The 26,148-nt window shown below is 49.9% G+C and overlaps 2 protein-coding genes across 2 annotated transcripts in view; both read right to left on the reverse strand.

Moving 5' to 3' along the window:
- The window catches only part of CLEC3B (C-type lectin domain family 3 member B), an 8,728-nt gene extending 671 nt beyond the window's left edge, over positions 1-8,057 (reverse strand). The window contains exons 1-3 of the mRNA XM_072788169.1: positions 7,713-8,057; positions 3,030-3,128; positions 7-224 (exon numbers count right to left, since the gene is read on the reverse strand). Coding sequence (XP_072644270.1) covers positions 7-224; positions 3,030-3,128; positions 7,713-7,821 — 426 coding nt within the window. The 5' untranslated portion in view covers positions 7,822-8,057. The remainder of the gene's footprint in view (positions 1-6; positions 225-3,029; positions 3,129-7,712) is intronic.
- Positions 8,058-19,445: 11,388 nt separating this feature from the next.
- EXOSC7 (exosome component 7) overlaps positions 19,446-26,148 on the reverse strand; it is a 35,726-nt gene continuing 29,023 nt past the window's right edge. Inside the window, exons 6-8 of the mRNA XM_072786537.1 lie at positions 24,357-24,480; positions 22,709-22,864; positions 19,446-19,686 (exon numbers count right to left, since the gene is read on the reverse strand). Coding sequence (XP_072642638.1) covers positions 19,582-19,686; positions 22,709-22,864; positions 24,357-24,480 — 385 coding nt within the window. The 3' untranslated portion in view covers positions 19,446-19,581. The remainder of the gene's footprint in view (positions 19,687-22,708; positions 22,865-24,356; positions 24,481-26,148) is intronic.

The following is a 26,148-nucleotide window of genomic DNA, read 5'->3' on the forward strand; positions in this document are numbered from 1 at the left end:
CCAGGCGCCCTCGGCCGCCATGTCGTTGAGGCCCAGCCACGTCTCGGCCTCGGCGCCCGCGCTCTGGCGCAGGTAGTCGTGGAGCGCGTCGTTCTCGGAGCCCGACTGCGGGGTGCCCAGGGTGCCCCCGCGCGAGATGCAGTCCTCGCTCGCCTCGTGGAAGGTCTTGGGCTGCGTGAAGGCCAGGAAGCATTTCCTGTGCACCTTGGTGCCCTTCAGGCAGACTGCGGGGGGGGGGGGACGGCCGTCACGCGGGGTCCGGGGGGACCCCCACCCCAGGCCCCCGACGGCCCCTGCCCGCACCCAGCCTTGGGCTGCGATGGACGCCGAGGCACAGCCCAGATCCCCCGGCCCCTCGGCCCATCGGCTGCGCAGGCCGTACAGGTGCAGCTGCAAGCTCGAGGCCACGCCCCTCCCGGTGCAGCGGGCCAGGCCGTGCAGGTGCAGGTGCAGCTGCAAGCTCGAGGCCACGCCCCTCCCGGTGCAGCGGGCCAGGCCGTGCAGGTGCAGGTGCAGCCGCAAACTCGAGGCCACGCCCCTCCCCGCGCGGCATCCAGGGCCTGGGGGATGTGGCAGCGTAGAGACAGGTCATCCCTGCCTGAGGCAGGGCAATGCTGAAGGGCCCTGCCAGCTCGGGAGGCCTGAGCGTGTCCAGAGAATCAGCAGCCCTGTGGGGTGGGGGTGGGGAAACTGCCAGATGCCATGGACTCTGTGGGGGGAAATCCCCACCACATCACCTCACCTCAAGGGGCTCTGCCCAAGCACAAAGCTTAGACGGGAGAGACACCTTCCAGCGTGCCCTGCAATCTCCCCCCAACCTTCCTCTCTGCAGAGGAGACTGACACCCAGAATGGCACTGTGCTTCTGAAAAACATTCCCTTTGTGGCAGGTACTGCTGGTTGACTCAGTCAACATCCGTTCTCAACCCCCTTCTCTCAAGCCCCTTGTCTGCCTCCACTACAGAGGCTGGGTAAGCTTCATTTTTGCATCCAAGCTACAGGTGGTCATATGATAGAGCCGTGATCAATAAGGTGGAAATGGAAGACTTTCACTCGCCTGATGATTGGCCGGGCCACCTTTTCTCCTACCTCTTGCTCTGCATGCACTCATGATGTCTGGAGCCAGGGCAGCCACCTTGGGACCATGAGGCAAGGCTTCTGAACAAAAACTTAACAGCTACCCTCTTTCAGACTCACTTTTTGTTTAAGCTCCTGTTAGGTGTTCTATTTACTTGAAGCAAAAACATGGTGGACGCTTCCCCTCTAGAGCCCCTTCACCCTACCTGCTGTATTAAGCAGGTTGTACAAAATCATGTGTTTGTCCTCCCTTCAACAAAAATTTCCCGAGTGTTGATATGCGGTAGGCGAGGTGGTGGGAGAGAAGGCAATCAAACGTGGCCCCCGTGTTCCTGGGCTTATCACCTAGCAGGGGAGGCAGACATACATCACCAAAGGAATCTATCGTTACAAACTGCAATAAATATGATGAAGGAAAGAACATCATTTTGCGAGAGTTATAACTGAGGAGCCTGATTGAGACAAGGAAGTCCTGAGACAGGAGCATCTGGGTGGCTCAGCGGTTGAGCCTTTGGCTCAGGGCATGACCCTGGGGTCCCAGGATCGAGTCCCGCATCGGGCTCCCTGCAGGGAGCCTTCCTCTTCCTCTGCCTGTGTCTGTCTCTCATGAATAATAAACAAAATATTTTTTTTAATTCTAAAAAAAGTCTTGAGACAGTGATGATGCTAGAGGTGTGCATATTAGATGGATCTTGGGGGAGCCATTCAGGCTGCCAGAACAGCAGGTACAAAGGCCCTGTGGTAGAGGGGACAGAGTATGGCATGTTAGAGGGAGAGAAGGATGGCCAGTGTGCCTGGTGAAAGAAAGACCTGGGTGGGAAGAAGCGGGTGCAGACTGCCCAGTGAGAAGGATCTGGAGGTCGAGGGAGGGCCCAAAGGTCAGGATATGCTGTCAGAGAAGCAACAGCTGAGAGGATGGCTGTGAGCACAGGGAGATTTATAGATTGCCCAGGAAGGGGCCCAGGCGGGTCCCAGGAAGATAACTGGAGAGGAAGCATCGACAGAGCTAAGAGCAAGACTCTGCCCTTCGGGCTGTTAGCAAGAGACTCAGCTTCCTGGTGGAAAATGGAGGTGGGGTTATAGCAATAAGCCCACTGCATGGGTTTTCTGGGAAGAAAATTAAAAGTTAATATACATAAAGCCCTTGGAGCAGTGCCAGGCTCACGTGTGTTATCTTTTTTTTTTTTTTTTTTTTTGAGTGTTATCTATTATTGTCAGTCTGTATTCTCTGTGTTCCCCGGGGCAGAGGAGTGGGCGAGTCTGAGACCCTATGGTGGAGAGAGAGAGGTTAGGTGGCCCTGGAGGAGACCCGACCTTGCCCCCAGGCTCTGCAGCTGTGTGACCATGTCCATCTTTGCTTATCCGATTAGTGCAGGGCCGGGAAGACCGAAACCAACCTCTCCTCACACCCAGCATGCACCCGCTGCTCCCGCTCAGATCCTAATCTGCACTAACCAGCCGGGTGAGCGTGGGCAAGGAACAGGACCGCTCTGTGCCTCAGTTTCCCCATTTAAAGTAAGTATGAGAAGCCCTGCCTCGGCATAATTAGGATGATTAAGAGTAACAGCATCCACAAATTTGCTGACACACAGGGGAGCGAAGCTAACGTGCCCCTTAGGGCTGCGGGGGCTGGCGGAGTGGAGGGTCCTGTGGGAGCTCATTAGGAAGGCTGCTGCCCCTGTTCCAGGCTGCTCCTGGGGCCATGCTTCCGGTAGGCGCTAATGCAGCCTTGTGGGAGAGTCTCTGTCCTTTGAGAACATTCCCAGTTGCACACACATCAGGGGATCTGGCGGAGAGGAAGCAGGCTGAGGAGGGGGCTCCCTGAACCCAGAATCTGGGCCTACAGGGCTGGCCCGACAGCCAGGGCCCTGGTACTGACTGGAAGCTGCAAACACACTCACTGCGGCTGCCCTGGCCCAAGCCCTACTCTGGTGCACTGCCGTCTGCACTCACCTGTCTGCAGGGCCTGCTGCTCCTTCAGCAGAGCCACCTCCTGGGCCAGGCTGTCCACCTGGCTCTTGAGCTCCTCAAACATCTTGGGGATCACAGCATCTAGGACAGAGACAATCTCAAACACGTGAAGAAGGCAGTAGGGATGGGGCAGGGCAAGGACGGGGTAGGATAAACCCGCCCTCCATCAACCACCCAAGGGGACAAGGGAAAGGATACCCCTAGACCTTGCTATCTTGGTCTACTTTCTCTCTGTCCCTGCTGGTGACAGTCTAAGTAACTGCTTGTGATTTTCCATCTGCTGAGAAACGTATCCTTCACTTGGTCTTACTCAAGTGAAACCCATCCACGTGTTTAGAAGAACTGCTGGGGGTCGGATGGGGTTGGGGTTGGAAGGGGCCGGGAGTGCCCCGCCCCCCCAACCACCCTCCCAGCTCCAGGGGAGAGCAAAGCATAGGAAGCAGAGCCAGATGCCCTTGAGACCTGCCAAGTTCACCTCCCTAGGCTAGAGCAACAGAGCATGGACAGGATGGGCAGGCGCTCCAGCCCAGGGCTGAGTGTGACACCACAGGTGCCCGCATGCTTGGGCTCTGAGGTCACAAGGATGTGAGTGACCCGGGGCAAGTTGCTCCGCCTCCCTGAAGTCAGTTTCCTCATCTGTGAAATGGGTTGATAAGAGCCCCACCTCAGGGGCACCTGGGTGACTCAGTAGTTGAACGGCCGCCTTCAGCTCAGGTCGTGATCCTGGAGCCCCGAGATGGAGTCCCACATCGGGCTCCCTGTGGGGAGCCTGCTTCTCCCTCTGCCTGTGTCTCTTGTCTCTCTCTGTGTCTCTCATTAATAAATAAATTAATAAATTAATTTAATTAAATACAAAGAGCCCCACCTGAGAGGACTCTGAAGAAGAGAGAGGTCAAGCGTGTGAACAGTGCTTGGCTCACAGTCAACCCATGTGACCCGTGTAATGCACCCCTCCTGTAGCACCACTTCACAAGCAGGAAACCGAAGCCAGGATGAAGCGAGTGGCCGAGGATGGCAGAGCCGGCCGCCAGCAGGCCTGTTCCGAAGCCAGGGGCACGTGGCGCCAGGTCTGATCCTCCCCAGGCTTGGGACGGCTCGGGAGCACGTTCCTAACGTGAGCCATCCTGAGCATTGAGGCCTGTTGGGAGCTGGTTATGCGGGAGCCAGCAGGGGCAGGGGGGGGGTGTCTCTCTGTGTGTGCAGGCTGAGGGCTCTGTGGGTGGACCCCAATCTTACTGAAACCCCAAGGGCTTCAGGAAAGGCTGCGTGGGGTAGAGGGCAGGGAAGCGCTTCCATGGACCATTTAGCTGTGCCTGTGTAAAGTCCAAGGTCATGAGCAATGAGGGCAGAGCCTTTGTCCACTCATAAGATGCTTTTGCAAGGAAATCTCAAGAAACAAATGCGAGCAAGAAACGTGTATATGCAGAAATTAGTGATGTAACTTATCAAATATGAGGGAAATAACACCTGGATAAGCAAAAAAAAAAAAAAAAAAAAAAAAAGTGGTAGGGGGAGGAGGGTTTAGGACTGGCAAACTAGCCTGGCAAGGTTACGTGTGCCTCATGTGCTGGGCCTCTGCCTTTGCAAGCTCGTGGCAGCTCTGTGCCCAGTCATGTGATGCTCCGGCACAGGGTGCCAGGTGAGGTTGTGCAAGTTGCCTACGGCACAAAGGTACTCAGCAGAGGGGACGAGTGTGGGCTCATGTCTAGTCCCTAAGCTTTGCCCTGGCTATGCTGAGACAGATCAGAGAAAGGGGTGCCCTTCTACAATTTGGCAACTCAGAGGGGTGCCTTCGTAATTTGCACCGAGGTACCCACGTGTGCAAGGGGCCCTCTGGGGACTGGTCAAGGAGGAAGGCACCAACAGTGCTCCACCCGAGTGTAGGAGTAGGGAATGTCTCTGCAGCTCTGGGCAAGGAGTCAGGAGGCTCTGTGCTACCCCTCTCTGTTTCGGAGCCTCAGATTCCTGATGCATGTTATTGAAAGACTTCCAGGTCTCCCTGTTCTGAGGGCCTGTGACCTCCTGTGAGGCCATCCTGCCCACCTGCGCTGCCCTGGCAGGTGAGGCCACATGGCCACTAGAGCTCCAGCCACCTGCGCCTCCCCCACATGCCTCGCCTCCTGCTGACCCCTATGTAGCCGGCCAGAGTTACACCTCCCACCATGAGCAGATGAGCTCCCAGAAGCACCCAGGGCTGTCCCCTGACCCGGAGGCCAAGGTGGGGGCTTTGCACACAGCCTCACCCTCAGGCACCAAGCAGCCCCAATGGATAGCCTCTCTTCTGGACTCCCTCCCCTTGTGTGCTCTGGGTCTACACTCTGATTAGTCCTAAGAATCTCAATCCTGGCGGGTCCTTGGAGTCACTGGAGATGTGTGGAAGAGGCAGATGCTGCCCGGGCCCCTAACCCCAGATCCAGCCTTTCCAGAAGGACCAGCCTTCTGGATTGTGATGTACTCCTGAGAGTGCCCGAGTGAGAACCATCGAGGTTCTCCGGCCGATTTGCACCTTAAGGGCACGGTGGTGTCCCTTTGCTAGGCTGCTCAGCGCATATATCGGCCCTTTTGCAGGGAAGCAGTCTAGAAGCATCTGTTGTGTATGTGGACAGTGGGTGGAAGGAAGAAAACCCAGGGCAAGTCAGAGAACACTGAAGTGGGCTCCAGCGAAAGGTCAGGGCTGGACAGAAGGCTCCACCGGCATTGTCAGCTGTTCTGCAGGCCTCAGGGCCCAGGGTCTCCAGGGGCCACCTCCACGGAGAGCGCCTGGGGCCAAGTTCCAGCGTGACAGCTGCAGAGGGCCAAGCCACCATCTGGTCTGACCTCTTTTTTTCACATGCTTTAATAAATGATTTGAATGATTAAATAAATCTCTGGTACTTGAGAAATTAGCAACTATTTTCCACATTTAAAAATTCTAGGGGCGCCTGGGTGGCTCAGTCAGGCGTCTGCCTTTGGCTCAGGTCATGATCCTGGGGTCCTGGGATTGAGCCTTGCGTTGGGCTCCCTGCTCAGGGGGGAGTCTGCTTCTCCCTCTCCCTCTGCCTGCCACTCCCCTTGCTTGTTCTTTCTCTCTGACAAATAAATAAAATCTTTTTTTAAAAAAATCCTATAATTTGCCTTTGGAATTGTGCCTCCCCTACAAAGAACCTCCCTAGGTGGCAATTTTAGCGAATACTTGTGGACACAATTGTGCGTGATATTGACTCTTTTTAATGAAAATTTTATAGAAGGTAACATCTGCATACAACTTTTTAGAAACCCAAACAGGGGATCCCTGGGTGGTGCAGCGGTTTGGCGCCTGCCTTTGGCCCAGGGCGTGATCCTGGAGACCCAGGATCGAATCCCACGTCAGGCTCCCAGTGCATGGGGCCTGCTTCTCCCTCTGCCTGTGTCTCTGCCCCTCTCTCTCTCTTTGTGTGACTATCATAAATAAATAAAAAAAAAAAAGAAAGAAACCCAAACAGTTCAAAACATTAGTCTTCTTTCCGACGGAGATTGCCTTCAGCTCCCCAGTTTTTCTTCCCAGAGGTTGTCACTGTCACTCTTATGGATCCTTCCAGAAAAAATATCTATGAATATACAAGCAAATGCGTATTTGTATATAAGCCCACTTTTCAAAGTAAATGTGGCATCGGCATGGTGTCCATTCTGTTTTGGATTTTCTGTCGTTAACTTTATAAACTGAATCTTGGAGGTCATCATCTGTCAACGCCGCAGCTGCTCTGTTCTTTGTCACAGCCCTGGGGGTCTCTGCTGTCCTGAGGCACCTTCCCACACTCCACTAGTCCATGGCCTACAGGCAGCTGTCTGTTTACAGAGGAGGCTCAGAGAGGGGCCTGAGGGCGGCCCACGCCCCCTTGCCCTGCCTTTTCCAGGCTCTTGGCTCTGGCCACCCTTTTCTCTGCCTAAATCCACATTCTCATCCCCTGGAACTCTCTCTCGGAGCCTCGGAGCCCTTTGGGGGTGACAGCCCGGTTCATCGCCATGGCATTTCGCTCATGTTGTCTCAACACACCCTGGGGTGACCTCACCCCAGGCAGGGCTCCAAGGGCAGGCTCTGCAGCAGCCAAGGCAACCCAAGGACACCCCAAACCCAGAGGCAACAGAGAGAGTGCAAACCCACTTCTGGCATCCTGGTTTCGGGTTCCCCCATTTCTGTTTTCTCAAGGTGGTGTGATACGCTGTCACACAGAGAATTAACTGGGTCCCTTCTTCCCCTGTGCACTGGGGATATCGCAAGTGCCAGGCACCACGTTGGGCACTTGCATGTTTTGTAGCATTAAATCCTAACCAGAAGCTTTTCAGCAAATGCCACTATCCCCATTTTATAATGGAGTAACCCCAGGCTTGGAGGTTACAAAGCAGAGCCCCTTGGCACTGCCAAACCCAAGGTTTCATTTCTTTAACATATTTGGGGGGTGAAGATGGGGGGAGTGGGTGTGGGCTTAGATGATCTGGAAAGTTCTTTCCCACTCCGAGAATCAGTGATCCTTACAATTCTCACAACCGCTCCTGGTACCGGAGAACTCTCCCAGGCTTTGGGGGAACTTCCCTGAAGTTCCCTGGACTTATCAAGAAGGAAAATGAAGGGAAGGAGCATCAGGAGCAGTGAAGGACAGGCTGACCAGCTCCCTGGAAGATGGGGAGGAGCCCTGTCCCCCTCCTTACCTTTCTTGGCATTTACAGCCTTCTTGACCTTGGGGGTGGACTCCTGGGCCGTGACCTGGGTCAGGAGGGAGAAGAGGCAGAGGAGCAGGTAGGTGCCCCAAAGCTCCATGCTGGTGCACTGGCTGGGGCTGCTGCCTGCTTCGGCCTGGATCGGAGAGCAGTGGCAGCTGAGGCCCGGCCTGCTCGTCTTAAGGCAACAGCCACAGGGTCCTCTGTCCAGGAAACCCTCCCAGACTCGTCTGCGGGCCTGCCAACAAAAGCCTGCAAAGGAGGAAGGCCTGGGAGCGCCTCACTGCCCGGGGAACACCCACCCAGCGTCCTGGCCCTGCCTTCTAATACAGAATCATTGTTTTTTATAGAATTCTGAAAAACACGATGGTTGTCAGAGCTCACATCTGTTGAGCAGTTAGGGTGGGCAGGTGCAGGGGCATGCCCTTCCCTGGCATTAGCTCCCGGAGGCCTCACGCCAGCAACAGGAGGGAAGCTGCTGTCATCTCCTCATTTTACATTTGAGGAAACTGAGTCTCATAGAGGCTAAGGAACTGGCCCCAGCTCCCCAGGGGCAGCACTGGTATCCGAACTCAAGTGGGGTGACTCCAAAACAGGTACACTCCGAGGCCTCTTGACAGTGTGACCTGGGGCTCACTGCCTGATTTTGTAGAATGTTTATTATGATTATTCTGTGGTTCTGTCTCGATACACTTGGTGCATCTTTGGTTAAAAATACCAGGGAATCCTCTCCTTGCTTCATGTTCTGCTTCTCGAACAACCTATCCTGAAGCAAAGGTGACTACAGTGGGAGAGGTGGGAGCCACGGTGCCCCAGAATGCTATCGAAGGTGGAGCAGGGAGCAAATACTGTCCTGGCCCAGCAGGGTGGAGGGAGGCAGAGGCTCTGCACGGAGCGTGGGAGTCCAAGCGAGGAGAGAGAGATCCTGCATGGGAGGTGGGGGGTGGCAGGGATGAGGGGTAGGTTGCATACAGGGCACCACCCATCAAGCAGATCTGCTCCAGACAATGGGAGCCAGGCTACTCCTCATCAGAGAAGGGAGGTACAAACATGGAGAGAGAGAAAACTAGAATGAATCACGTGGTGTAGGATTAAAATTAGAGCCATCGGTGTGCAACTGTGGGCTTGAACATATAAAGATGAACCTCTAAATTTAGATGGAAACGTGCACGCCTGTTCCCTAGCTGTCACTGGAACGACCATGGAGCAACCCCTCCAGGGCCCCCAGCTGCCCTAGGGTCCAAGGACTGACTGGCTTCTCAATCCAGCTTCCCACTAAAAGGAACCAGAGCACCTGGGAGGGAGACGTGCCTGATTCGAGGGCTGGGGCAGGAAAGTCGAAAAGGAGCCCAGAACAAGTTGTTTTGCCAGAAAGCAGGAGAGTGCTTAAGGGATGATGGGAACACGCGGTAACTGCACACAGGGGCGAGCTGGGGGAGCGTCCAGGGCCCAAAGGTCAGCAAGGTCGTGAAAGCGACAATGACAACAATGACGTGGGCACCCTGGAGCACACCCACAGGTAAGCACGTGGATGCTCCGATAATCAGAGGAGGAACGGGATCTTTTCCGAGCCTCGTGTTACCTGCCCACGAGACATGTGTCCCTTACAAAGGGAAGAGTGACCTGCAGGGAAGAAGCTGGGCAGACGCTGCTTAATCAGTCAAGTGGCCCAAGTAAGCATCACGGATCGAGGCGCAGGTGGAAGGCGCGCGGGCCCCCTGGACTCCTGGAGGGAACGCAGCACCACGTCTGTCTGTCGGTCCAGAGATTCCTGCCAAAGAAACGCGGCGGGGGCCCGACTGAGGGCCTTCTACAAAACGACGGCCCCGGGTTCCTCAAAACTGGCCGGACTGGGACGGAGGGGACTGCGTCAGACTGAAGGAGACAAAGGCACAGAGCGGCAAACACGGCCTGCGATTCTGGACAGCCCCGAACAGAGAAACCCATGGGTCCAAGGAGCTCTTGGCCGTGAGGCGACCCTGCCGCTGTCTCGGTGGGGACGGCGTGCTGTGACCTCGGGGGCAGCCGCCTGGCCTGGAGGAGCCGCACGCTGAGGCCTGGCGCAGACACCCTAACTCCCCGGGGCTTCAGGGGACAAGCGCTCCGTACACCGGAATTGCCAATTTCCTGTGAGCTGAAGATTGTTCGCGAAGAGAATACAGCATTGTGTGACTGGGCTTTTCTTCCAAGGGAGCCTGCCATCAGATTGGTAGGGAGGGATCCTCTGCGGCCAGGGATCCGGCTGGCGGCCTGGGGCACTGCGGGGTGGCGAGTGCCCTTAGTGCCAGGGGGCTCCGCCTCTCCATCCTCCGAGCACCGGGCTTTAGGGGGCAGCTGGGCCCCTGTCTCCGTGACGCAGCTGGGGGCCGAAGGGCACATTCTTAACGGGGAGCCTTGCTTCCTGGAGCTCGGGGTGGGTAGCACATGGCAAGAAAAGGACTTGCGGTTCTCTCTCTCTCTCTTTTTAAAGATTGTATTTGTTTATTCATGAGAGACGCAGAGAGAGGCGGAGGCACAGGCAGAGGGAGAAGCAGGCTCCCCAGAGGAGCTGGATAACGGCGCTGACGCCCTGCTCTGGGTGGTCAGTGGTCGTGCAGGAGCCACGCACGAGCCATGCTGCGCCGGGATGTGCCTGGACCTGTTAGCGTCCCATCAGCCCCTCACCCGCTCCACAGTGTGCCTGGATCCCGGGGGGTTCAACAGGAGGGGACCACTGTGCCATCAGGTCTGCAGTGGGGTCTCACAGGACACCTAATGCAGTGGGCAGGGGCAGGAAGGAAGGCGGCCCCCAGCTGAGGAAGGGCCTCAGAGGGGAGGGGAGGGGAGGGGGGTAGGGGAGGGAAGGGGAGGGGAGGAGAGGAATGTGGACCGGGCTTCTGGCGCTTCTGGTGGAGGAAACACTGCACATTCTCAATCCTGAACACTAGCGGGAGGGGTGTGGGCGGGGTGGAGGTGGGAAAGCAAGCAAGCTGGAGATGTCGACAGGGCAGGTCTAGAAGCCTAAAAACACTCTGGACCCAGATTGAGGGAATTGACGCCAAAAAAATAAACCAAGCTAGGAGGGCTGTGATCAGACCCTACTATGGGGAGAGTGTTGGGGCTGGACCGGGGGGCCCCAGGAGGTAGCAGGGACACATGAGGCCTCTGTCCCCCATTGGCTCCCAAGCAAGGCGGGATCACACTTTCATTGGGAGAGTGCGCCTCTTTCCTACTTAACCTGACAAGTGAACTCTCTGTTCTCCAGGAAGGCGGCTTTTGTAGAGAGCTTTCTAGTAACTAGTGAGCAAATATCTTGCAGCTTTTCACAGGTGTGTATGTGCATGTGTGCATGCGTGTGTACATGTGTGCATGTGTGTGTGCACTACACAGAGCTCCTCTACAAGTGATTAAGAGTCACCTCACTGTTACAATGACTTCTAAAACCAGGGCAGGGGGGATGTCTTTTTGGCTTGAGGCTTCCTCAGGTTTAGGCTTGGCACCCAAGGAGGGTCTATACGGCCTGGGTGATATACCGACAGCCCCGAGAGAAAAGTTCATCACACACTTTTTTTTAAAGATTTTATTTATTTATTTATTCATGAGAGACACAGAGAGAGGCAGAGACATAGGCAGAGGGAGAAGCAGGCTCCATGCAAGGAGCCCAATGTGGGTCTCCATCCCGGGACCCCAGAATAATGCCCTGGGCCGAAGGCAGATGCGAAACCGCCAAGCCACCCGGGTGTCCCAACACATACCATCACACACTTTAAACCTGTACCTATCAGTGGGCCTGTAGCACACTCAGGATGATGTTTTAAAGGGGAGTCCTGTCTTATGAATAGCATTTGCCCTGAATCCTATTGTCTGTGTTAAAAGTGCAATTTCATTAAAGGTAAACTTTTTTTTTTTTTTTTTTTTTTTAAGATTCTATTTACTTATTCATGAGAGACACACAGAGAGGCAGAGACATAGGCAGAGGGAGAAGCAAGCTCCCTGCGGGAAGCCCAATATGGGACTCGATCCCCAGACCCAGGATCACCTGAGCCAAAGGCAGATGTTCAACTGCTGAGCCATCTAGGCATCCCTAAAGGTAAATATTTAAAATATATCACTATTTTGGGGGCCCCTGGGTGGCTCAGTTGGATGGACATCCAACTCTTGGTTTCAGCTCAGGTCATGATCTCAGGGTTGTGAGACAGAGCTCCCTGTTGAGTTGGGCTGTATGTTCAGCAGGGAATCAGCTTGAGATTCTCTCTTCCTCTGCCCCTCCACCACACCCCCTCACATTCTCCCTCCCTCCCCCACCCCTCTCTCTCTCTCTCAAATAAATAAATAAATAAATAAATAAATAAATAAATAAATAAATAAATAAATAAATCTTTAAGTCTCTAAAACATATCACTATTTTTATAACCCTATTTTGGCATTTCCTCATTTTTAATTGCTGAAAAAATGCAAGTGGCTCACTGTCTCTCGACCTCTGTGTCAAAAAGCAGGTTGGAAGCTGCAGTCTGGTATAACCGTCCCTCAACGTGGGATGCCCCTTTCTTTCCATTCACCCTCTCAGGTGTCCCCCTCCCAGAACCAGCAGCTCCCCACTCTGCAAAGGAGCGGACTTATCGCAAAGATCCCCCGCAGGGAGGCAGGGGGCAGTCCTGGAAGAGGCCAGCAAACATCTGACATTGGCCACTGTGACCTCTCTGTGTGCCTTTCTCCTTTTTCTCCCACATTCCTCTACAATATGGTTCCCGGACCTTTTTTAACCTTCTGGAAAATCACCTTTAGACAGAATTCTGCTTGTTAAAGTCCTCATTGTGGCAAAGCTCTGGAACAAAACATGTCCTCAAGGGGCTTGCCTGTAGTCGGAATGCTCACTCTTCAAAAAGACAGATTCACGGGCTCTTTGTAACAACCATGTCAATGTTGAGCTCACAGCCATTAAGTATCGGGCTCCCCTTCATCCACCACCCACCGTCCCTGGCCAGGCGAGGGCCCCCACTGTGGCCACCTGTGGTGCACCCACTGACAGCCCTGGTGGAGTCTACGGTTTCCTCCTCTCAGGAGGATCCCCTCTGCTGGTCTTGGTCCTGAGGCCTCAGTCAGTGGGAAGAGAGCAATTCGGAGGTGGTTTCAGCCAGGAGAGGGGTGCCCCCCCAACACATCGCCCTCAGGGTCCAGTCTTTTTGTCAATTTCCCTGCTCAAAGATTGATCTTGATAACAAAGCCCGGAGGCTGAAAAATCAGAAGAGAGCTCTAAAAAGAACATTTCAGGGGCACCTGGGTGGCTGAGCGTCTGCCTTCGGCTCAGGTCGTGATCCCAGGGTCCTGGGATCGAGTCCCGCATCGGGCTCCCTGCATGGAGCCTGCTTCTCCCTCTGCCTGTGTCTCTGCCTCTCTCTGTGTGTCTCTCATGAATAAATAAAAATATTTTTAAAAAATAAAAGGCACATTTCAGCTTTTAAGTTTTGTTTTTTTCTATCTCCAAGGCTGTTGGAAGTCTGAGTTATATAAAACAATCTCTGGCCACCCCACCCATGTCAGCCCAAACAACATGCAAACTTCTGGCTCAACGAGGAGCCATCCCCCACCCCTGCCCCTCACCCTGCACAGCTGTTTCCTTTTAGTTCTGCTGTTCCGTGTCAACAGAAATGTGGCCTGCCTGTGGAGGCAGAGAACTTTCCACACTCTCTCCAAAGGTAAGAGCATCCAGGGTACACATCTCCAAAAATATGGCAAAGGCAGTCTCAGACCCTTAATCAGAGCCAAAGCCAAATGGCCTAGAACTTTGGCCTCAGTGACCCTCATTAGGAAAGTCCTTTGTTCCTTTTCAAAGCTTGTTGGCCTGATGCTGTCATTCATGCTACAAGTACAGCTTCCACCCTTGTGTGCCAGGCCCTGGGGCAAATGATGCTGGGAGAGGCAATATACCACCCCATCAAGGTCTCGGCTCTCATGGGACCCACATTCCTTGGTTGTTTTATCCCTAATGATCAGCCATGTTCCAGTGAAGAGAACTGGAGTCGTGGGTTTCCAATCCAGCTCAGGCACCTGGCACTTGCATCCTTTGGGACAAGTTATTCAAACCCAGAATCCTCATCCATAAAATGGGGCAAGAGTCTCGACCCTGCCTACACAGTGGGATTCTTGCACGGAGCGCATTGAAACCACCCTATGTGTGAGACAGCTGGACAACCTGCAAAAGTGTGGGAGGAGGAGGATTGCTCTGAGAAGCCTCTGGGCTCTCAGCCCTGAATGGCCTCCGTCCACCTCTTTATTCCCTCCACTCCAAGGGCAAGACCTTTGTACATTTGTGAAGTTCATAAACTAAGCATGCTCAGCCCAGTTTTGCACTTACCTGATGTCTTCAGCTATATAATAGCTCACACAAGAAGAAACAGAAAACCGATTAGCTCTATAGGATACAACAGTTTTCTTACTAAAACTCCCTGCCCTGCAGACAGCCTAAGAATTCAACAAATGTAAATCCAGCTGTGCCATTAGGGATCTTGAAGTTTCCAAATCATCACCCTAGCCCTCCACAATCTTGCCAAATGTTTTGCTGGTTTCTCTTTTGCCCCCATAGGATCCTTCTAGGTGCACCAAATCTGATCCTCAACTCAAGGCCGGAACCTGCAAATGGCCCCAGGGAAGAACATGGCTGGTGATGGTCTGGTGGCTTCTAAAGATCTCTCCCTTCTCTAGGATTTTTCAAAGTACCAGCTTTTGGGTTTCATTGATTTTCTCTACTGATTTCCTGTTTTCAGTTTCATTGATTTCTGCTCTAATTCTTGTTATTTCTCTTCTTATGCCTATTTTAGGCTTAATTTACTTAGTTTCCTAAGCTGGAAGCTTCACAGACCGATTTTAGATCTTTCTTCTTTTCTAATAGACACATTCAATTGCTCTCAGTTTCCCTCAAAGCACTGCTTTAGCTACATCCCACAAATCTTAAGTTGTGTTTTTACCTTCATTTAGTTCAAAATATTTTTTAATTTCACTTGAGATTTCTTCTTTGGCCTGGGTATCATTTACAAGTATATTGTTTAATCTCTAAGTATTTGGGGATTTTCCCAGCTTTCTGAAATTGACTTCTAGTTTAATGGTGTTGTGGTCTGAGAGCAGGCCATTGTATGATGATTTCTACTCTTTTAAATTTGTTAAGGTGTGTTTTATGGCCCGGAATGTGACTGATCTGTTATCTTGAATGTTCCAGATGAGCTTGAGAAAAATGTGGTCAGCTGTTGAAGTAGTCTGCAGATGTCCATTGTACCCAAGTGACTGATGGATTTGTGGTTTGGTGTTTGACATTAATGTGAGAGACATATTCAGTTTATTATTGTCTCAAATATTTCTATTGTTCCTTTCTCACCTTTTCTGCTATTTCCATCATACTTATGTTATACCTTTTATCACTGTCCCACAGACCTTGCATATTCTGTTGTTTTTCAGTCTTTGTTCTCTTTGCTTTTCACTTTGTGAGGTTTCTACTGATATATCCTCAAGCTCATAGATTCTTTCCTCTGCCATGCACAGTCCACTGATAAACCCGTAAGACATTCTTCATTTCTGTTAATGAAGTGTTTTTATTCCTTGCAATTATTTTTGGTTCTTCTGTAGGATTTCCATCTCTATGCTTACATTTCCAATCTGTTTTTGCATGCTGTCTACTTTATCCATTAGAGCCCCTACGTATTAATCATAGTTGTTTTAAATTCCCACGTCTGTTAATTCCAATATCCCTGCCAGGTCTGCTTCTGGTGCTTGCTCTTTTTCTCCAGTGAGTTTTTCGCTTTTCAGTATGCTTCATATTTGTCATTTCATGGCCAAACATGATGGGTGAAAGGAACTGCTGTAAATAGGCCTTTAGTAATGTGCCAATGAGGTGTGGAGGAGGGGAAGTGATTCATGGTATGGCCAGGTTTGTCTTTTAGTGTACCTATGCCCCTGGACTGTAAACCTCACACTGCTTCTCAGAGCCGCAACTCTGCTTCTCACACTGCTTCTCAGCTCCGCAACTCTGACACACTCATACCCCTAGGTGGGACAGGATGGCTAGACTGGGCTTGAGCTGGGTATTTCCTTCCTCCAAGTCAGTTAGGCTCTGGTTAAGCAGTTTCTCCTGAGGGGCAGGCCTTATGAAGAACAGAGTGCTCTGCTGTACTGCAAAATCATCCCTCCCCTCCTCTCCCCACCCCTCCACCACCACCTGCTAGAAGCATGAGAGGATTTTTCTCTGAAACTGAGAAGCAGGTTGAGCTCCTGGAGATAAAACTCACAAAAGTATGGGGGTCCTTGGTGACTGGGTCCCCCTGGAGTTTTTAACTCTCAGAGCCATCTACACCGAACCTCCAGCAATTTGCCAGTTATAGTCAAGGTTTCTCTTCCCTGGTTTCCCAGTAAGTTGTGGCTCTCTGTATTTGTTTGTTGGCCTCTCCGATGGGAGGAGCAACAGTTTGCTCTGGGACCTCCTGTCTCTTAGGGATCTCTGAGAAGAGTCATAGCTTTTTCCGTGTGCTCAGTTCTGGTATCTTCTCCTCATTTGGTCCGGTGATCACCAGGTCTCAACTCCAGGGGACTATCCCAGCAGCGAATTAGGAACAACCCAGACCTCCTTACCAGGACATTAAACTCCTTTTCAGCCACGGCCCTGGTCCGTCAAGAGCCACCCCTGCTGCTATTTCGCTGGTATATGCTAAGCCAGGTCTTGAAATTATTTCAGTGAGTAATCTATTTCTTCCCACAACAGAGACTATAATCCCCTATTCAGGCTGGGCTGTCATAGGACCCTAATCATTGGTCTGGTAATGAAGGGAGGTGGGACAGAGGTTAACAAATACCATCTCCTGAGACATCTGCCTCACGTATAGTCTCTGCATGGAAAGAGACTCTCAGGAAACAGCTGCACTCTCGCAGCTAGGGGATGGCGGCTGGCTGCTCAAAGCATCCAGGACATTACAGGGATGAAGATCCTCTCTTTAACCCAGGTCCAAGTCCTTTCCTGTGCTGACAAAAGCCCTGACTTTGGCAAGGAAAGCCAGCCCAGAAGGCAGCTTATCTCCTTCATGGCTTTGAAGCTCTTGCACAAAATGTGAATGTCAGCACATTCTACCCAGCAGCTGCAGGCCCGTCTCTTTAAACTGTACTGTGAAGGCCCTCTGGTTTTCAGAACACACCACAAGTTGATAGCCGATGAGCCTTTCATTTTTTTTTTTTTAATGGCTTTCCATAGTTAATAGAAGCCAGTTCAACTAAACAACTCTTATAATTACCTCTGACTCCATGCTTCCATGAGGTAGAGCATTCTTTCACAGCCCAACACTTCCTCCCCTGGACCTCATTCCAACCCACCAGAGGCCAGACTTGGTAACGCTGACAACTACAGGATGGCCTACCTTATCGTCGACACACCTGCCACCACCCACAGGGCCTTTGCTGCCATCTGCCAATGACTGCTCTAGTTTTCTTTTCTTTTTTTATTTTTATTTTTATTTTTTTAAAATTTATTTATGATAGGCACACAGTGAGAGAGAGAGAGGCAGAGACACAGGCAGAGGGAGAAGCAGGCTCCATGCACCGGGAGCCCGATGTGGGATTCGATCCAGGGTCTCCAGGATCGCGCCCTGGGCCAAAGGCAGGCGCCAAACCGCTGCGCCACCCAGGGATCCCGGCGGGTCGTTCTTGTTTTCAAGACACATATGGAGGGTCTGCTTTTCAAGGCCACTTCTAGTACCAAAGGCTTAGTCGGAGTCACTCCCCAAGGCAGCGCCTGAGACAAGGGCTTGTGTTTGGCAGTTTATCTGGGAGGTGGTCCCACAGGGAACAGGAGGGAAGGACTGAGGAGGGTAAACCAGGAAGGAAAGGGTTTACCACAGTCATGAGCACCACCAACGTGGCTCGGTGTGGCTTGTTGAATGTTCCAAAACAGCTCTCAGAACTGTCCACCCAAGGATCAAACGGAGCAGCATTTCTCCACTGGTTGCTGCCCCCTAGTGGCTGTGGGTTGCCTTGGGAGGCGGTAAGTCCCCAGCACTTTGGGGCCGCGCATACTTCAAGGCTGAGTGGGCTAATATTCTAAACTGATGTATTTTGCAGGCTTGAATTGACACGATTTGGGAGACCGAGAAGTCACAAAAACAATAGAACCAATCTGAATATTCTGTAACCTTGCATTCCTTGATGTTTATTTAATGGCCACTAACAACAGCCCTGCTTGCTTCTGCTGGATGAAGCACTGGGTCTCTCCAGGACTGTATTTTTCCAAGTCTCTTTCCTTATTCTGAGAGCTGCAATAATCACACATTTCCAATAAATGCCTCTCCTGGACAGATCTTGCTCACTGGGGGTTCCATATCACATGTGATGTATGTTTCTTACACACAGGGGTGGCTTAGGAAAGGTTGTGGCAGAGACAGATGCTAACTTATTTCTTGCCCCCATTTTCACTATAACTGCTTAGCCTGGCAAAGACTCATCTATCTGATATCTTTAATCATCAGGACTGAAGCTTCTGAACTTGACTGAAAACTAGCTGCATCTTGACCACTGTCCCTGTTCCATCACGGGCAGTCAGCCAGGAACAGGGGAGGAGTAACAGACTAATTGCTGCCTTGTCAGAGCACTGTCACAGCGCCTGGAGGGAAAAATCACTGGAAAAACATTTTTTAAAAATGAAAACCTAGGTTGTGTTCTCAAGAGGGCAGCAGCTCCAAGTCTGAGCCAAGGCAGCTGTTTCTCTCCATAGGGATGGACCTTGCCATGCCAGCAGAAGGTATCCATGCCAGGACCTCTGGAACCAGGCTTCAAGGGCTTCAGCTCACATTATGTTCCTTCCATTAGGCAATAAATTCCTAACTCCTCACCCCATTTGTCTCACTGAAACACAGAGAGCAAATGCTATGGCTGAAATACTCACCCTTCATGAATCAGCTCCCTCCCCAGGGCTTTTTAAGATTGACTGGGGAGTTTGTTTGGAAAAAACTAAAGATTGCTCAACCTGTAAACAGACTGAATTCCAACACACTGTGCTGTGAGTAGAATACAGGCTTATAAGGAGCCTTGTGGGGCCATCAAGAATGGCCTTCCCTTCTGACCCCAGAGTATGAAGGCAGGCTGAGTAATCAAATGACAACATCTCTAAAGCAGCCTTCTTCGTGCTGATAAAACAAGGAAATCTTATGAAACACCAGGGAGTGGTTATAAAATATTGAGCAATTTCAAAACAAGAGTGATAAGAACATTTGGCTAAGGACCAACGTAGCCGCTAAAACCCTGGACCCTAGGGAGCTCATTGTGGATTTCTTGGAGGGCAGGAAGCAAGAACTGGGCTTCCCCAGGACTCAGGTAGCTTCACCAGCCAGGTAGAAGCCATGGGTGTGTACCTGGGGCATGTGCCTCCTTTGTTCTCCTTCAGAAGCACCAAATCCACAAAGAGAATGAACCGTGTGCATGTGTACATGTGTGTGTGTATATGTGTTTATTTTGAAAGCTCTACAGGAGAAACATTATATATCATAAGCATTTCCTTTGAACTTTCTGGTAGGTCCTTATTCTAGTATTTTTGTTGTTGCTTTGAATTCCTATAGCAGGAGATAAATGAGCCTCACTGGAGAGGCATGGCCAGAGAAATCTCCTTGGGAGCAGATCTCTGGATTTGGTTATCATTCATTAGACCAGGGCCAGACTTTACAGGGGGTCACAAAATGGCATCTTGGATTATTGCTGAAGAACTCTAGCCGTACCAAACCAAACTAGAAAATATACTTTAATTTTACAGGTACAAATGGCAGCTCAAATTCATAATAGATAAGAAAAATATATACAAACTGCGGCTTAAGAGGAAAAGCAAAATAACAAACACCTCACATTTGTGTTGATGTGCAAGTCACCCCAGGAATCCAACTTTCTGTCTCTTGGGCCCCAGGCTTTCCTCCTTGTGTAGGACGCTCTGCAGGGAGGCGTGCAGCACCTTGCCCACTCGCTTGCCAGTCTGCAGGACAAAAGAAGGCATATACCCACCGGTGAGACACACACACTGGCCAGGGAAGCTTCCCTCTATGCCTGCTAGCCATTCCCAACTGTACACATTCCATCTGCCTTACAGGGCTTTTATTTAATGGACCATATCAATACAAAAACAAACCCCCAACAACAACATAACAGATACATTCTGGAAAACTCTCATACTAAAAATAAAAACAAAGAAAAAAAATGCCACCCCCAGGCGGCCAGCAGGAAGCAGCAAAGGCAGCCTCAGCCATTAGCTCATGCTTAGCACTCCTGCTGCCATTACAACAAGCAGCAAAACAGTCAACCAAATCTGGTCCTGGGGAAAAAAAAAAAAAACAAAAAAACAAAACACAAATCTGGTCCTGGTACTGCCAAGTCCCACTGTACTGTAGTGAGAAGGCAGAGGGAGGCCACGGGGAATCAAGAGTCTGTCTAATGAAGGAATAGACGGTTCTGGGGACACATCTGAACAAGCAGTTTCTCATTCACCTGCCACCAAATCTCTACACAGAGCAGCTCAGATGGGACTGAGCTGACACCGGGATCAGGTCTTAGGCGTTGCTGCCACGCAGAGATGCTAAAGGAACAGAATGTTGGAACTGAGACATGTCAAGAGGTCAGACGACCCACAGAGTTCCTAAATAGCCTGACACAGGAGCCACATGGAAACACTTGAAAACAAAACTAATATATAAAAAATCTTTCTTTATGAAACTGTTATTCGGAGCTCACAGATCATTTTAAGACTATGATGAACCAACAAGTCTCCATGTCATTGAGTCTTCTATGTTTCCATAGCAGTTTTAATTCAACTGCGCCATTGGTTCCATTCTCAGCAATGTCAGGCGAGGAAGATCTCCAGGCCTAGACCCCCGCCCCAATCTTTCAGTTACAGGGACCCTATCCCCAGCCCCTAACTGTAACACGGGATGAGACTCCAGATATTATTGGAAACTTATACGAAAATATCTTAGTCTAAAAGTGGGAAATGATCAATTGTATGAAATGCAAAGTCAGGCTGAAGGGCCAAAGTGACGGTGGAAAGATTTATTTTACCGTAACACAAGAGAAAGAAAAAATGTCAATCAGATAAGGGTACTGACTGTTCATATAAATGAAAGTGGGGAGTGAGGATAAGAGGGGATGAGACGGGACATCAGGACTTGGGAGGTCTGAATGTGATGGTAGAGTTTGGGAAAGTGGCCTGCATAGCCACCGCAATGTTTTAAGCATCGCAAGAGGCACTTCTGGATTAGTGCATCCCTATGAGGCCAGAGCAGTGACACAGGGCCATGGGGCTATGGTTCCCCTGAGCAGCGTCTGTAGACCTCATTCATGGAGCCACAGAGGAGGATGCAGCTCGGCTCACCAGATGGAGCTCTGACCACGGCAGCTACAGCAGACCTGGTGTATAAGGTGAAAATAGCTCAGTGTGGCTGCAGGGGGTGGGGGGACGGTTCTGGAAGCACACCGTCTGGGTTTGAATCCTAGCACCAGCATTTATGAGCTGGGAACCCCATAGGCAAGTTACTTCATCTGCTACACATCTCAATTTCCATGTCTATAAAATTAAGGATAACAATAGTAGTTGCCTCAAAGGATGGCTGAAGACTCAATGACATAATACATTTAAAGCACTAAAAACAGGGTACCAGACACACATTAAGCACACAATAAAATTTCGCTATTACTTATCACTTTTGTTGTTTTACACACTGGAATTCTCATAAAATTCTCCAGGGGGTGGGGAAAGAGCTCCTTCTAAGACAAGCCAGTTCTCTAGAGAAGCTTTTGGCAGAACTTATAAAGTATTTTAAGTGTTTTTGTTAAAAAAAAAAAAAAAAAAACTAACCAAATAACCAACCGGCCATGAAGAATACCACTGCCACGCATGGCTACAGACACATGAGCTCAGGGAGCTGAAGAGAGCACTCAGAGACGTTTCCTGAGTACTCCGGGCAGGCCCACACTGTGCCATATGCTTCACCTCCACACCCTCACTGGCTCCTCACAACACGCTCACGGCAGGCACCACTACTGCTGCCACACTCCCTCTGAGATGGAGCGAGCTGTGGCCCAGGGCCAGGATGTACAGTGGGGCAGTACATCTTCATGCCTGAGTTCTTGACACCATATACACTGCCCAGTTTTGCTTTCAAGTAAGACGATAAGAAGAGAAAACGGACATTAAATGCTTAACGTCTTCAGTGAAAAGTCACTATTTCTAAGAATGAAGAAAGAGGGTGAGCTGTGGTTACCCAAAGCAAAAAACCTGGGTCCAGCTGACTCTGTCCCCAGTAATTCAGCAGGGCTGTGTCCGGGTCTTCGAAGACTTCTGGAAAGTCAAGGTGGATGTGGGGGAAGATGAGTCTGGGAAGACACAGGTGGTCCCTGCCATGGGGGAGCTTTCAGGCCAGTAAGGAACACACACACACATCAACCAATCAGCACTAAGCTGGAAAGCACCCTAATAGTCGGTGTGGTCAAACAGCCTGAGACCTGTGGGGAGTGATCCACCCTGAGGCAGCTGGAAGGATTTCCCATTTGTCTCCATTTGAACACTTCTAGACCTATGAAGAAGTGGGGAGACGGCCATCCTTCAGCCCCTGGCTCCACCTTTACTCACTCCCTTCAAAGGACAGGAAGCAGTCAGGCAGGAATCCAGTTCCCTCATCAGATCACAAAAGCCAAGGATTTTGGAGTTACAAGTGACTCTATATTATCAGCACAACACTTTCATCCAGAGACATGGAAGTGTGAGATCAGAGAGGGAGAGGACAAGGAACAATTACTGACAGGTTCCTTACCTCCCGGTCCAGGGCCCTCACCACCTCCACCCTTGGCTAAGTCAGTAGACAACCAGCTCATACCAGCTATTCTCCAAGCTCTAAGTCTAGGGTCAAGGATGCAAAAGGAGAATTCCCATGGTGCAATCGAGGGGGCAAGAACCAGCAAGCACTCCTGGTCAGGTGCCAACACTTGCCTCAGAGTCAGAGCCTCACCTCCATCATCTCGAAGATGCTCTCTGGGTCCAGGCTGCCCTTCCCCACTTTCCTCATGCATGTCACGACTCCCTTGCTGGTCACAGACACCAACAAGCTGGCCAAGGAGCAGGCCTCCTCCTGAAGAGTAGCATCCACTACATGCCGATAGCCAATCTGCAAAGTCAGGGTGGCAGAGTACACAAATGGGTAATACACATCCCAGATCCCCACCTTTGATACCTTTGTGAAGGAATATCTACACCAGCGAAGAACCCGTACTGCCATTCAAGATTTTATTTTAGATTGTACTCATATGGAAAACACCTAAAGCAATGCTCAACAATTCTATCACAGACCACTGTGGAAGCAGAATTACAAAAGCATGAGAAAATAATATGGGATGGGGATGGGGTGAGATCCATAATTCAAAGATCATCCAAGTCAAAGGCTACTAAGAGTCTCCAACAGAGGGGCGCGGGAAGAAACTGGCATGTGAAGCCACATAGATGTTTCACTGACGACAAAGATGAATCAAGAGGGTGTAAGCTAAGAGGCACGCTCAATAATGAGTCAAGTGTAGGTAGCTTTGGTCACTCCCAATGCTTCCCCATACCCCAGGTTCAGGAAGTGATTTGAGGGGAATTAAACGTGACTCATTCAGTCCTATTTTTATATGAATCCTATGTGGAATCAGGGATAGTCTCAGCCAAAACAGGCCTCAGTACACAACAGCATCAGCCACGGGTTAGGCTCCACAGGCCTCTGCGTTAATGTAAAAACCACACTTGGGCAGCCCGGGTGGCTCAGAGGTTTAGCACCGCCTTCAGCCCAGGGCATGATCCTGGAGACCCAGGATCGAGTCCCACATCAGGCTCCCTGTATGCAGCCTGCTTCTCCCTCTGCCTATGTCTCTGCCTTTCTCTCTCTCTCTGTGTCTCTCATGAATAAATAAATAAAATCTTAAAAAAACAAAAACACACTTGACATAATAGATACCCAGATCCTGCTCCAACCCCTCAGTTCATAGATGTGGACGCTGGGGCCTACAGAGGGGACAGTGTTCACCTTTCAATCTCCCTATTATTATTCACCCAGCCTAGACCCCATAGAATTGAGGAAATTAAGGGAAATGCGCACACAGGCTGTTTTAGTGAAATGCCTGGTATGGAGGAACTTAACAAATTCTGGCTACTATTACTATGAACTCACTCCTGTACTCCTGGGACTCCATCATAGCTTCCAATTTAAAAAAGAAAAAGTGGGATCTCTGGGTGGCACAGCGGTTTGGTGCCTGCCTTTGGCCCAGGGCGCGATCCTGGAGACCCGGGATCGAATCCCATGTCAGGCTCCCGGTGCATGGAGCCTGCTTCTCCCTCTGCCTGTGTCTCTGCCTCTCTCTCTCTCTCTCTCTCTGTGTGTGTGACTATCCTTTAAAAATAAATAAATAAATAAAAAAGAAAAAAGAAAAAGAAAGAGCTGCTCATGTAGTGGTTTCTTTTTTCTTCATATAGTGGTTTCTAATATAACCAAATTACTAGATTTAGATTAAAGTTACTTCTACATGGTTTGTGACACTAAAACTTCTCAACCTATTAAATAAGCTTAATGGGTTGGGATTGAAGGAGACCCAAAAGGAATTCAAAAACCATCAGATACAACCACATACCTTGCACAGGGTGACAATGCAAGGGACATTCTCCACACTTAGCCGGAAGCAGTCATAAGGGTCATCTGAGAGTTCAATGTCCTTGGACCCCTCTTCATCCTCTAAAACACGAACTCTTGGTATCCTAGGAGCAGAAGCACAAATAAAGTTCCCAATTACTGTGAGGAGAAAGAAAACTTCTTTTTCTTGAGACTGAGAATAGGAGTCAGAATTCCTGCATCTTACAAGATAAAGTCACACCCCACCTGTACTTTATCATTCTCATCTCTACCATCTCTGTGAAAAGTGCACAGGCAATCCTGCAGAGCACTGAAGAAAGGAGGACTTTTAAATATGATCCTTGGTCAATCAGATATGCACATGGAGAAAAAAAAATGACCCCTATCTCACACCATAAACAAAATCCATACCAAATAAACTACAGAGAAAGAGGAAAGATAAAATATAGCTCCTAGAAGAAAAATTAAAAACATCTTCATGACCTTGGAGTAGACAATAGATTTCTTGAAGAGACCACAAAAAGGGCACAAAAAGACCACAATAAGGGGAAAAAAAACAATAGATTCAATCATGTTGAAGAAATCTACTGCACAGATTTTTATATTGTGCCATCTGTGAACAAAGCAAAGAATCTTAACCTAAAAGTGAATCCCTTCATACTAAAATTATACAAGGGAAATAAGGGACTTGTTAGTGAATGTGATAAGTTATTACATGAGATTCTTTTTGGTCTTTATCTTGTTACTTCCATGTAGAAATTTGTTAACCAGAAACTTTTGACATTTGAAGCCTTTGCATTGAAGGTATTCTGAATACAGAAAATTATGTGTGCCTATAGAATAAGCTACAATAAAATAACATCATATATTTGGATAATCCTCTAGAGTTTACTGCTTTTGTGTTTATTATTATTTCACTGAAGAAAAAAAAAAAGGAATGAAACAGAGCTGGACATTTTATTTTATTTCATTTTTTATTTATTTATGATAGTCACACACATACACAGAGAGAGAGAGAGAGGCAGAGACACAGGCAGAGGGAGAAGCAGGCTCCATGCACCGGGAGCCCGATGTGGGATTCGATCCCAGGTCTCCAGGATCACGCCCTGGGCCAAAGGCAGGCGCCAAACCGCTGCGCCACCCAGGGATCCCAGAGCTGGACATTTTAATTGTCTGTTATTCAGTTATGTTCCCCCAAAGACAGAATAAGACAAATGAAACTATGGTCAATATTGTACTCATTTCCCCATCCTTAGAGTCTACCACACTATCTTACACAAGGAGGGACTCATTTATTGAATGAGATTTAATTATTTGTTCAAGGTCATAGCACTAATGATTGTTAGAACCAAGACTAAATTCAGGCCTTCTAGCCCCCACAGCAGCGTTTGCTCCACACCACGGCTAGCATAATAGCACCTGCCTATGCAAGGGCAGAGAAACTAGAAAACCGAAGAAGAATAATGTAGGTGTGTTTGTATTTTCTCTGAAATTGACCAACCTTTCCACTTTCAACATGCTGGCAGGTGAACAGATGATGAAGATAAAGCAATGATGAAAATAAAGCATGGGTCACCACAAGGCAACCACTGAGAACTCTCTGCCCATAAATACCATCAATGTGTCCATCTGCTCCATATTTAGATACACATTTGTCAAAATTAACATATTTAGACCCATGTAAGTGAAGACCACGTTCTGGAAAGTATTAGAAAGTGCTGCTGAAGACTGATGAAAAAGCCTGAGGCCTAAGAAAACATTAATAGCTAACATTCTTTATTCTGGAAAGAGCT

This window comes from Canis lupus, chromosome 19 (assembly GCF_048164855.1).
Source record: "Canis lupus baileyi chromosome 19, mCanLup2.hap1, whole genome shotgun sequence".
NCBI lineage: Eukaryota > Metazoa > Chordata > Mammalia > Carnivora > Canidae > Canis > Canis lupus.